Source organism: Gorilla gorilla, chromosome 20, assembly GCF_029281585.2.
Source record: "Gorilla gorilla gorilla isolate KB3781 chromosome 20, NHGRI_mGorGor1-v2.1_pri, whole genome shotgun sequence".
Taxonomy (NCBI): domain Eukaryota; kingdom Metazoa; phylum Chordata; class Mammalia; order Primates; family Hominidae; genus Gorilla; species Gorilla gorilla.
The window spans coordinates 50,581,185-50,593,414 of NC_073244.2; the positions used below are offsets into that span (position 1 = coordinate 50,581,185).

The 12,230-nt window shown below is 51.5% G+C and overlaps 1 protein-coding gene across 2 annotated transcripts; it reads right to left on the bottom strand.

Annotated features, from left to right (window-relative positions):
* Positions 1–2,103: 2,103 nt before the first annotated feature.
* ECH1 (enoyl-CoA hydratase 1) lies at positions 2,104–11,952 on the bottom strand. 2 transcript variants are annotated; one of them, XM_004060683.4, is made up of 10 exons: positions 11,763–11,952; positions 11,351–11,558; positions 11,120–11,208; positions 4,129–4,253; positions 3,994–4,042; positions 3,743–3,807; positions 3,134–3,204; positions 2,965–3,036; positions 2,539–2,689; positions 2,104–2,399 (listed from the first exon to the last, which is right to left on the bottom strand). In XM_004060683.4, exons 1-10 carry the CDS (start codon positions 11,812–11,814, stop codon positions 2,295–2,297), a joined length of 987 nt encoding a protein of 328 aa, XP_004060731.3. In that variant the 5' UTR covers positions 11,815–11,952; the 3' UTR covers positions 2,104–2,294. The 2 variants fall into 2 exon arrangements, with proteins under 2 accessions (XP_004060731.3, XP_055225282.1); XM_055369307.2 differs by lacking the exon at positions 2,965–3,036 and having other exon boundaries at positions 11,763–11,926.
* Positions 11,953–12,230: the final 278 nt, after the last annotated feature.

A 12,230-nucleotide genomic window follows, 5' to 3' on the forward strand; every position in this document is an offset into this window, starting at 1 on the left:
CAGCAACTGTGAAGGGACCTACGTTGATTGCGTGCCCACCACACATCTTTACCACGTATGTTGTATTGTAGGGAGAGTGGTTTAGATTACTAGTGTGTGGAGCGAGAGGTTCTAGGTTCAAATCCTGCCTTTGCCACTTCTCAGCTGTCTGATCATGGGTCAGTGCCTTACCCTCAATTTGCCCATGTGCTCATCTGTAAAATGGGGATATAGTAGTATCGGCTGGGTGCAGTGGCTCATGCCTGTAATCCCAGCACTTTGATTGACTGAGGTGGATGGATCCGCTGAGGTGGATGGATCACCTGAGGGCAGGAGTTCGAGACCAGCCTGGCAAAATCCCAGTCTCTACTAAAAATACAAAAATTAGCCAGGCATGGTGGCGGGTGCCTATAATCCCATCTACTTGGAGGCTGAGGCAGGAGAATCACTTGAACCTCAGTGGAGGAGAGTGCAGTGAGCCGAGGTCACGCCACTGCACTCCAGCCTGGATGACAGATGGAGACTCTGTTTCAAAAAAAAAAAAGAATTTCTAAGAGAGGAAACAAGTATTGAATAGCTATCAAAATATTTTAAAAATGAATTTGTGATCCAGTAATGCCTGTATGTTATTAATCTGCCAAATAAGTTCTAGCTGTGGGTCCAACAGCTACTCAGAAAAATAAATAAATCGATAAAAGAGTAGTATCAACCTTGGGCTGGGTGTGGTGGCTTGTGCCTACAATCCCAGCAATTTGGGAAGCTGAAGCAGGAGGACTGCTTGAGCCCAGGAGTTCAAGACCAGCCTGGGCAACATAGTGAGACCCCATCTCTACAAAAATAAAATAAAAATTAGCTGGGCATGGTAGCACACATCTGTATTCCCAGCTACTCAGAGGCTGAGGCAGGAGGATCGCTTGAACCCAGGACTTCAAGGTTACAGTGAGCTATGATCATGCCACTGCACTCCAGCCTGGGTGACAGACTAAGACCCTGTCTCTAAAAATAGCAACAATAATAGTCATAATAATCATCATAATAGTATCAACTTCATAGAGTCCTTGATCATTAAGATAATAAATGCTCAGAACAGGACATGGCATATAGAAGTCATTAACTTAATGCTTGGTCTCTTGCAGTCATTCCAAACATAAATCCGGAAGATTGGGATGATATATGGATAAAAAATCCCAAAGTTTTGTTGGTTTTGTTTGCTCATTTTTGAGACAGAGTCTTGCTCTATCACCCAGGCTGCAGTGCAGTGGCACCATCTCAGCTCACTGCAACCTCCACCTCCCAGGTTCAAGGGATTCTCCTGCCTCAGCCTTCTGAATAGCTGGGATTACAGGCTTACCCCACGCCCGGCTAATTTTTATATTTTTAGTAGAGACCAGGTTTTGCCATGTTGGCCAGGCTGGTCTCAAACTCCTGACCTCAAGTGATCCACCTGCCTCAACTTCCCAAAGTACTGGAATTACAGGCATGAGCCACTGCACCCGGCCAGAAACCCCAAAGTTCTTTTTTGTTTTGTTTTTTCTTTTTTGAGACAGAGTCTCACTCTGTCACCCAGGCTGGACTGCAGCAGCATGATCTCAGCTCACTGCAAACTCGCCTCCTGGGTTCAAGGATTCTCCTGCCTCAGCCTCCCGAGTAGCTGGGACTAGAGGCACTTGCCACCACACCCGGCTAATTTTTGTATTTTTAGTAGAGACTGGGTTTCAACATGTTGACTAGGCTGGTCACAAATTCCTGAGCTCAGGCAATCCACCTGCATCAGCCTCCCAAAGTGCTGGGATTACAGGTGTGAGATGCCAGCATCAGATCCCATGTGCTGTGCAGTGAGAGGTGCCAGGCAGGGCATGAACGCCACCCTCAACCCCAGGGCAGGCAGGGAGACGAGGAAGCCTTGCAACCCAGAGGGAGCCCAGCAACTTTTGCTCACTCCCTCCGCCCCTGAATTCCTTGTGCCCCTCGCCTGCCCGCTGCCAGTCTGAATGGCCATCACCTCCATGCCACCCATTCCCATGCATCCAACCTCTGGCCCCAGCCTTCAGGACTGTGGTCTCTGGAGCCCCCAGGTGCATCCCAGCCCCTCCCACCTCTCCTCTTTCCAAGAAGGGCACCATGTTCTTTACTTTGCTTTATTGTTTGTGGGGTGAAGATAAGGCCTTGGGCTTGAGAAACTCATTGTCATAAAGTTATAAACTGGGAGACTGGGTCAGAAGGCATAGAAACAACTGTCATCGCCCATCCTCCCTTTCTGTGGATGAGGCGGGACAAGGCCAGCCCCCTGGCTGGGGCCTGGGACGCGAGGGCTCTCAGAGCTTGGAGAAGGTGACTTTTTTCAGTTCCTTGTTCTCAGTCGTGGCCTGGACTGACTTCATGAGGTCTTGGGTCTGCAGCATGCTCATGTTCCAGGACGCCTGGTACCGAGGGTGTTGAGAGAGAACGAGGAGAGAGATTAGCAGGGGCCAATCAGGATAAAGCATGCGAGCACACTGCACCCTGGTTGGTCGCCTGGGGATAGAGGAGGGCTGAGACTGGTCGGAGCGTACACCTTACCACGTAGTTGAGGCTCTCGGCCACCGAATGGTCGCGGGAATACAGCAGGTTGACCTTGGTGCTCTGCACCGCCACGGGGCTCTTGCTGGAAATCTCGGCCGCCAGCGCTAAGGCAGCATCCAGCATGACCTCTTTGTCTGGGAACACCCGGCTGCAGTGAAACAGATCAGGGACCGGGTGGGCTGGGAAGGGCTCTCTCCTCCAGCCTCCTGCAGATGAAGAAGTGGCCACTCACAGAGGAAGGCCCAAGACCCAGAGAAACAGCCCAATCAGAGCAGGGGGTTGACCCCACAATAAAGAAATGACCTCACCAAGAAAGGATGCCACTGGGAATTCTAGAGCGAGGAGACAAGGGGACCCGGAGAGGCCTCCAACCCTCCAGGCCTGGCTGCCCCCAGCACTGAGCTACCACGGCCATGGCCCTACCTGACCAGCCCACTGCCCAGGGCCTCGTCAGCCATCATCTTGCGGGCGGTGAAGGCCAGCTCGTTGACCAGGCTGCAAGGGCAAGCGTGCATCAGGAGGCGGCTGCCACCCCGGGGCTGGGAGACGCTCTGGGGTCCCCCGCCCATGCCCCCACACCCCCTGCACCCACCTCTGGTTCCCGATGACCTTGGGCAGGCGCTGCAGTGTTCCTACATCGGCAGCCAAACCCACGTCCACCTCCTGGGGGAGGAATCGGGTCAGTGTTTGGTTTCTGCCCAATACTGTGCCCCTCGCAATGTCAACGTCCATGAAATTTCATGTCTACTGGAGAGTCCCGCCCCATCTTCACCTCGGTGACTTCCAAAGTCCCATTCCATTGCCCAGGCAGCTTCTTGACTCAGGCAAGTTCCTTCAACCTAGAATAGAGCCCACCTTCCCACTCATGCACCCTCCCATTCCTTCAGGGCAGCCCCATCTGTGAGGGAGGAACCCTCCTCACCCTACCTGAGACCCCTTTACTGCATCCCCCGGCTCCATCCTGCCTCCCACCCTCACCAGTATGGCCCCAGGAGCAATCTCTGCCTCTGACACCTGCCAGCCTCAACCCCACCTCATACCTTACCCACTCACAACTTCACCTCTTGACTTCCTCTATGGGCAAGTCTTACTTTGTCGGGTTCGACTCCGACTCTTCCATGAAGCCCTCGGGGCTCACTCCAGGCCCCCCAACCCCACCCCACTGCCCAGCTCTAAGCAGGAGCTCGGGAGGATGACTCACCTTCACCTGGAAGAAAGCATCCTGGGCACAGTACCGGATGTCACAGGCGGTGACGAGGTCCACACCTAGGAGGTAGAGGCCAGGGACGCTGAATGACCACCAGAACCAACCCTGGCTCCCGGGACGTGGGGCTGCCTCTTGGGACACAGTCTGGCCCAGGACAGAGCTGAGGCTGGACGCCAGTGGCCGCAGCATCAGAGCAGCAGCCCAACCCGGGGAGCACCCGAGCAGGAGGACAGCTGCAGGCTCACCTCCGCCAATGCAGCCCCCGTGGACGGCAGCAATCACGGGCTTGGGGCACTGAGAGGGAACAGGAAGAGTGGGGTCAGGGCTGGCCCAGGGGAGGCGCGTATGGAGAAAGATGCCCTCCAGACCCCTAGAGTCACCTTCTCGATGACGTTGAAGGTCTCCTGGTATCGAGTGATGATGTCACGGAGGTACCAGCTGATCCGGGCTACATCATCTCCTTTGGGCTGCAGGATGTCCGAAGCCATGTCCATCAGGTCAATACCTGGTGAGAAGGCATGAGGGAGCTCACCCAGGCTCCCAGGCCCCACCCATTGACTCAACCAGGGGTCAGAACCCAGGCGCTGCGGGTTCAAACCCCCAAACCACCAAGGCGGAAAAAACAACTCACACACGACTTGGTGAGGGATTGCATGTTGGGTGGGAAGGAAATAAAAGCTAATATTTGTGGAGTCATTACTCACAGAATCCTCACAGCAACCGTACCAGCTAGGTCCTATTACTATTTGTGTTACCAATTGGGTAAACTAAGGCACAGAGAGGTTAAGCACTTGCCCAAGGGGGTCACACTGGCTGGTAAGTAGTGAGTAATGAACTATTTAAATTAACTCATTAATGTTTTTAGAGACAGGGTCTCACTCTGTTACACCAGCTAGAGTGCAGTGGCACGATCATGGCTCACTGCAGCCTCGAACTCCCAGGTTCAAGCAATCCTCCCACCTCAGCCTCCTGAGTGGCTGGGACTGTGCCGAGGCTGCTCTTGAACTCCTGGGCTCAAGCGATCCTCCCACCTCGGCATCCCAAAGCACTGGGATTACAGGTGTGAGCCACCATGCCGCATCAGAAGTAGGATTTTAAAATCTGGAACCATGCAGCTGGCTCCAGAGGCCATGCTTTTCCCCAAGATGCCAGACAGCCCGGGACTCAAGGTCTGCAGCGTGAGCAATGCAGTCAATGGTGGTGATGTTTCCTGAGATGAGAAACATCTCACGATGCAGCAATTTCCGTGGCTCCAACTTCAAGATGATCCCGAATCTGACCTCTCCTGCATCTCCATGAGCCCACCCTGCTCTCCCTGTTTCCACCTGTGTCCCCAGTCTATTCCCTACAGGCAGCCAGGGGAAGCCAGTGGACACCTTCTTGGGTCAGACCCTCTTTTTATTTTTTTTTTATTTCAGACAGAGTCTTGCTCTTGTCGCCCAGGCTGGAGTGCAGTGGCAGGATCTCGGCTCAATGCAACCTCCGCCTCCCGGTTCAAGCGATTCTCCTACCTCAGCCTCCCGAGTAGCTGGGATTACAGGCGCCCACCACCACGCCCGGCTAATTTTTGTATTTTTAGTAGAGACGGGGTTTTGCCATGTTGGCCAGGCTAGTCTCAAACTCCTGACCTTGTGATCCACACGCCTCGGCCTCCCAAAGTGCTGGGATTACAGGCGTGAGCCACCGTGCCCGGCCCAGACCCTCTTTTTCCCACCTGTGGCTCTTAGAACAAAATGGAACGTCCTTGTCATGACTACCCTGCATGAACACTGTTCCCAACCTGTTACTTTGGGCACACTGGCCTCCAACTCTGTGTGTGTGTGTGTGTGTGTGTGTGTGTGTATGCACACACATGGACAGGGCTGCTGCAGTGGTACAGGACCTTCTCATTGAGAAGGTGACCTTGAGTAAAGACCCCGAGGAGGAGAGGGAGGGAGCCAAGGACCTTTGGGCTGACAACCATCCCTCCCTCTGCAATAGCCAGACTGACTCCTTCACTTCCTTCAGCTATAGCTCAAAGGTCACCTCCTAGAGACGCCCTCGCTGGCCAACCTGGCTCAACAGTGGCCCCATCCCCCGCATCCTGACCCCGCCTTACCTCCGGGCTGCACGGCTGCTATCCTATAATTAGGTCCTTATCTGCTTGAGGGTCTGACTCCCTTTCTAGAATATGAGCTCCGAGAACACAGGAGTTTTTGTCTTTCTGTCCACCGCTGCATCCCCTGTGCCTACCACAGGGCCTGGTGCACACGAGCTGCTCCATAAGTGATCAATACAGACAACAGTCCCCGTCCTCATCGGGAGGTAAACAAATGAATAAAAAAGTATATTTTGGGGCTGGGCGTAGTGGCTCATGCCTGTAATCCCAGCACTTTGGAAGGCAGAGGCAGGAGGATCCCTTGAGGCTAGGATTTTGAGAACAGCCTGGGCAACATTGCAAGACCTCTTCTCTACAAACAATGAAAAAATTAGCTGCACATGAGGCTGGGCGTGGTCGCCTGTAATCCCAGCACTTTCGGAGGCTGAGGTGGGTGCATCGTCTGAGCCCAGGAGTTGGAGGCTGCCGTGAGCTCGGATCGCGCCAATGTGCTCCAGCCTGGGCGACAGAGCAAGACCCTGGCTCAAAAATAAAAAATAAAAAGAAAAGAAAATCGCAGGACAGAGAGGTGAAAAGACAAGCGGAGATAGGATCCAGATCACTGCCTGAGGCCAAAGTCCCCCCTACTTTTAACCAGCATGCCAGCTACTCAGATGACAGACATTTAGCAGCTAAGAGCAAGGACTCTATAGCCAGGCAGCATGAGTTCCAAAATCCCAGCTCTGCCACTTACAAGCTGTGATTATTGGGTAAGTTTCTTGCTCTCTCTGGATCTGTTTCACCTTTAAATGGGGCTTATAGCAGAACCTGTCTTGTGGACTGTGATTAGAATTAATTAATATGTTTAAAGTGCTTAGAAAGGGGCGTGACACACCATGAGTGCTACATAATTGTGGCCAACTTTTTGTTTCTCTAATTAGTAGTTCTACTCTATCACTGGGTCACGGCATGACCCGCAGTTTCTTCTTTCTGGCCTTCGGGGTCTTGCTGCTGAAAATAAGATAAGATGGCCACATTCAGCTGGGAGCTGAAAGATGAAGGACCTGGGCCCGGCACAGCCACAAAAAAGCCCCATCTTTCTGTTCTCAGACATGAGCTCTATGAGAGCAAGGGGTCAGGAATGGGGGCTGCCTCCATTTCCACATATCCAGCACCCAGGAGGGGGCTCTGGCACTGGACTGTGTCACTGAATGTTTGTCAAATCAATGAACAAATGAACAAAAGGAGGAACATTGGGAGATGTAGAAAGAAAGCAGGAGGCCAGGCACGGTGGCTCATGCCTGTGATCCCAGCACTTTCGGAGGCTGAGGTGGGAGGATCACTTTAGATCAGGGGTTCGAGACCAGCCTGGGCAACATAGCAAGCCCCGCCTGTACAAAAAATGAAAAAACTTGCTGTGCATGGTGGTGCACACCTCTGGTCCCAGCTACTTGAAGGGCTGAGGTGGGAGGATGGCTTGAGCCCAGGAGGCCGAGGCTGCAGTGGGCCGAGATTGCTCCACTGCATTCCAGCCTGCATGACAGGGAGATCCTGTTTCAAAAAAGAAAGAGAGAGAGAGAGAGAGGAGGGAGGAGAGGGAGGAGGAGGAGGAGAAGGAGGGGAGGGAGGAAGGGAGGGGAGGGAGGAAGGGGAGGGAAAGAAAGAAAGGGGCCTGGGAAGATGTTAATGGACAAAACAGAAAGAAATAGTTTACTGTCTGTCTTCCCCATTGAGTTGGGAACGCCATGACGACAGGGCCTGGGACTGTGTTCCCAGCTCTGGGCCCTGTGCAGAAATCAGTGTATGAAATATTTTGCTTCTGGTTCAGTCCTAAAGGGCCAACCCTCCCACAGACAACTACATACTCTGGCTGGACAAGAAACAAACAATTATCTGAAGGCACTGGGCAGATTCTGGAGGGAGTGACCACTTAGGAGAGTGGCAGAACACTCTCTCGGTGTTTCTGAAAATGGTTTTAAAAGCTTTCAGCCCGAGGGCAGACTGAAATTGTGCTTGAAGAGCCACAGGATAGAGTCCAAGGTGACCATAGCTGCCAGGAAGTGAGGGGGGATATCCCAAAGAGGGGAGAGCCAGAGCGAGGAGTCCCGAATTCTGTGTATCAACTCTGCCTAATTTCTTGCTGGGAGATGTAGGTTTTTGTTGTTGTTTTTGTTTTGAGATGGGCTCTTGCACTGTCACCCAGGCTGGAATGCGGTGGCACGACCACAGCTCACTGCAGTTTTGACCTCCCTGGTTCAAGCCATCCTCCCACCTCAGCCTCCAGAGTAGCTGGGAGTGTGGTCATTCATCACACCCAGCTAATTTTTGTTAGAGACGAGGTCTCAAAAAAAATAAATAAATAAGAGACAAGGTCTCAGTGTGTTGCCCAAGCTGAAGAATTAGTTTTTAAATCTTTTGCTGGGGGTGCATGTATGGTCTGTAAATCAGCAAGAAGCCAGGCACAGTGGTTCACGTTTGTAGTCCCAGCATATTGGGAGGCCAAGGCAGGAGGATGGCTTGAGTTCAAGAGTTGAAGACCAGATTGGGCAACGTAGCAAGACCTCATCTCTACAAAAAAAAAAAATAAAAACAGAAAAACCAAAAAAACTAATTCCAACTAAGCTACCAAAACAGGAAACTCAACACTCTTTGGAATTATATGATAGAATCCAGAGTATCCACATCTTATTCCTATATCCCAATATCCAAGAAACAATCCAAACTAACTCAAAATACAAAGAAACAGGAAAGTGAAGCCATTTTCTTTTTTTTTTTTTTTTGAGACAGAGTCTCACCCTTGTCACCAAGGCTGCAGTGCAATGGTGTGATGTAGGCTCACTGCAACCTCCGCCTCCTGGGTTCAAGCGATTCTTCTGCCTCAGATTCTCCAGTAGCTGGGATTACAGGCGTGCACCACCACGCCCGGATAATTTTTGTATTTTTAGTACAGACGGGGTTTCACCATGTTGGCCAGGCTAGTCTTGAACTCCTAATCTCAAGTGATCCACCCGCCTCAGCTTCCCAAAGTGCTGGGATTACAGGCGTGAGCCACTGACCCCGGCCTGCCATTTTCAAGAGAAAAGATCGTAAGGAGTCTGACCCAAGATGACCCAGATGTTGAGATTAGAAGACAAGGATGTTTTTTTTTTAGACGGAGTCTCGCTGTGTCGCCCAGGCTGGAGTGCAGTGGCGCCATCTCGGCTCACTGCAACCTCTGCCTCCCAGGTTCACGCCATTCTCCTGCCTCAGCCTCCCGAGTAGCTGGGACTACTACAGCTACTCGGCTAATTTTTTTATTTTTTATTTTTAGTTGAGACGGGGTTTCACCATGTTATCTAGGATGGTCTCGATCTCCTGACCTCAAGATCTGCCCTCCTCGACCTCCCAAAATGCTGGGATTACAGGCGTGAGCCAACACGCCTGGCCAGAAGACAAGGATTTTAAATCAGTCATTATAACTATGCTCAATGGCAGGAAGAAAAACATGCATGACAAAAAATATGTAACTGACCAGGCACAGTGGCTCACGCCTGTAATCCCAGCACTTTGGGAGGAGGAGGTGGGTGGATCATTGGTGCCCAGGAGTTCAAGACCCGCCTGGCCAAAATGGTGAGACCCCGTCTCTACTAAAAATATAAAAATTAGCCGGGCGTGGTGCCAGGTGCCTGTAATCCCAGCTACTCGGGAGGCTGAGGCAGGAGAATGGCTTGAATCTGGGAGGCAGAGTTTGCAGTGAGCCGAGACTGTGCCACTGTACTCCAGCCTGGTCAACAGAGTGAGACACCTTCTCAAAAAAAAAAAAAAAAAAAAAAAAAAAAAAAAAAAAATTAAGCAGGCCTGGTGGCAGGCACCTGTAATCTCAGCTGCGCAGGAGGCTGAGGCAGGAGAATTGCTTGAACCAAGGAGGCAGATGTTGGAATGAGCTGAAATTGCATCACTGCACTCTAGCCTGGGTGACAAAGCGAGACTCTGTCTCAAAATAAATAAATACATACATAAAATAAAATATGAACCAAATGGAAATTGGAGAATTGAAAACTACAATATCTGAAATTTAAAATCAGTGAGTGGTAGCTGGGCACGGTGGCTCATGCCTGTCATCCTAGCACTTTGGGAGGCCTAGGCGGGCGGATGACCTGAGGTCAGGAGTTTAAGACCAGCCTGGCCAACATGGTAAAACCCTGTCTCTACTAGAAACACAAAAAATTAGCCGGGCGTGGTGGTGGGTGCCTGTAATCCCAGCTACTTGGGTGGCTGAGGCAGAAGAATCACTTGAACCCAGGAGGCGGAGGTTGCAGTGAGCTGAGATTGCACCATTGCAACAAAAGCAAAACTCCGTCTCAAACAAAACAAAACAAAAAATATCACTGGATGGGCTTTACAGGAGGATAGAGTTGACGAAAGAGTCAGTAATTGTGATTAGTGGAAATTCTCCAATCTGTAGAACAGGTCAGTGGGTCAATCCAAAGATCCAACTGACCAGTAATTGGAAATCAATTAGTGAGCTGAATAGTTGCACAAAAGCATGTTATTATATTATATGCTGACACAGCTATAGGCTGAGAGGTTAAGCATGTTGTTCATGGCCATAGATCCAGGATGGAAACCCAGACTTCAGAGCCTATGATCCTGTCGTGTTCTGTTGGACTCATTTTCATATTTGAATGTTTTAAAGTAGGCCTTTTTTTAAAAAAAATGATAGGGCTGGCCATGGTGGCACCTGCCTGTAATCCCTGCAGTTTGGGAGTCCGAAGTGGGAGCATCCCTTGAGCTCAGGTATTTGAGGTTACAGTGATTTATGATTAGGCAACTGTACTCCAGCCTGGGTAACAGAGAAATATCTTGTCTCAAAAAGATACTTTGAGACAAAAAAAAAAAAAACCAGATAAAAGTGTAAGTTAGGGGCCGGGAGCAGTGGCTCACGCCTATAATCCCAGCACTTTGGGAGGCTGAGGCAGGCGGATTATGAGGTCAGGAGATCAAGACCACCCTGGCCCACATGGTGAAACCCCGTCTCTACTAAAAATACAAAAATTAGCTGGGCGTGGTGGCCCACGCCTGTAGTCCCAGGTAGGACAACTGCTTGAACCCAGGAGGCGGAGGTTGCAGTAAGCTGAGATTGTGCCACTGCACTCCAGCCTGGCAACAGAGCAAGACCCCGTCTCAAAACAAAACAAACAAACAAAAAAAGTGTAAGTTAGAAGCTGCTTAAAACCCTAATTAAGAAGCACTGCTCCACTGTCTATTGCCAGGAGCTAGGAAGGCTGGCAGGGTGTGTGAAGCGCGTCTGGTACCTGCAGTGAACATTTTTCCTGCACCAGAGATCACCACCGCCCGACAGTCAGCGTCTCTCGAAATCTTGTTGAAGCACTCTACCATCTCTCTGTGAAGCAATGAGTGAAGGGTTACAAATGGGGCGGGAATACCCTGCCCTCATGACCATCTTCCCACAACGTTCCACTTTCACCCAGTCCCGCAGCCCCGCCTCCCCCCGCAGGCACGCCTCCAGGATCTGCAGGTCAGACCTCCAGAAGACCTTGTTCATGGCATTCCTCTTGTTGGGCCGGTTGAGCTGGACATGCAGAACATGTTTCTGCGCAGACGTCACACGAAGGGACTCATAGCTGTGGTCTGGGGCTTCACCGAGGGCTACTCCGGAAGCCTCCTCTTGTGCAGAGGAGCCAGTGAGGCGAAGGCTAATACTGAGTCCCGGGTAGTTGGAGCCTGTCAGTCCTGGGGAGAAAGGAACAGCCTTTGATGACCCCAGACTGCAAGACACAGGCCTATCGAATTAGGGAGTCCTTCAAAAGGGAGCACACGCACCCCTGAATTTAGGGGACTCGGGCCCTTCGTGACCCCGGATAGGCCTCCCCGTCCTACATCTGCTATAACAGCACGACAGCGCGACGCACCCCCATAAGGCAAGAGGTGACTCACGCCGGGTCAGTAGGTCGCGGAGTCTGCGAGAAACCACTATACCCGCCGCCATCGCCGACGCCTTCGTCTACTGCGTTCGGACGGAGTAACGTGCCCGTTAGCGGAGGGGGCGGGCACAAAAGGCCGCCATATTGAGCGAGGGCACCGATGCCGCAACCTGACAGGCAATGACGCCGTTTTTCACGCCATCTTTACGAAGGGCAGTAGATTTCCGGTTGCCTTACATAGTTAGAGCTAGGCTCAGAAATGGACCCTTTGCCCCGGTGGGAACCTGGCCAAAGAAAATAGCTCCTGCAATGGCGTGAACCTGGGAGGCGGAGCTTGCAGTGAGCCGAGATCGCGCCATTGCTCTCCAGCCTGGCGACCGAGCGAGACTCCGTCTTAAAAAAAACAAAACAAACAAACAAAAAACAGAAAAGCAAACAGCTCCCGCTAAAGTTCATCACACAGCTGTTTCATAATGGTGGA

Bases quoted from the DNA above. Each gene is read 5' to 3' on its own strand.
- ECH1 (XM_004060683.4), bottom strand. From the start codon at position 11,814: ATGGCGGCGGGTATAGTGGTTTCTCGCAGACTCCGCGACCTACTGACC. The intron at 4,043-4,128 runs GTGACTCTAGGG...GTTCCCTCTCAG, and splicing joins CCTTCAACGTCATCGAGAAG to TGCCCCAAGCCCGTGATTGC. The intron at 3,205-3,742 runs GTGAGTCATCCT...TTCCTCCCCCAG, and splicing joins ATGCTTTCTTCCAGGTGAAG to GAGGTGGACGTGGGTTTGGC.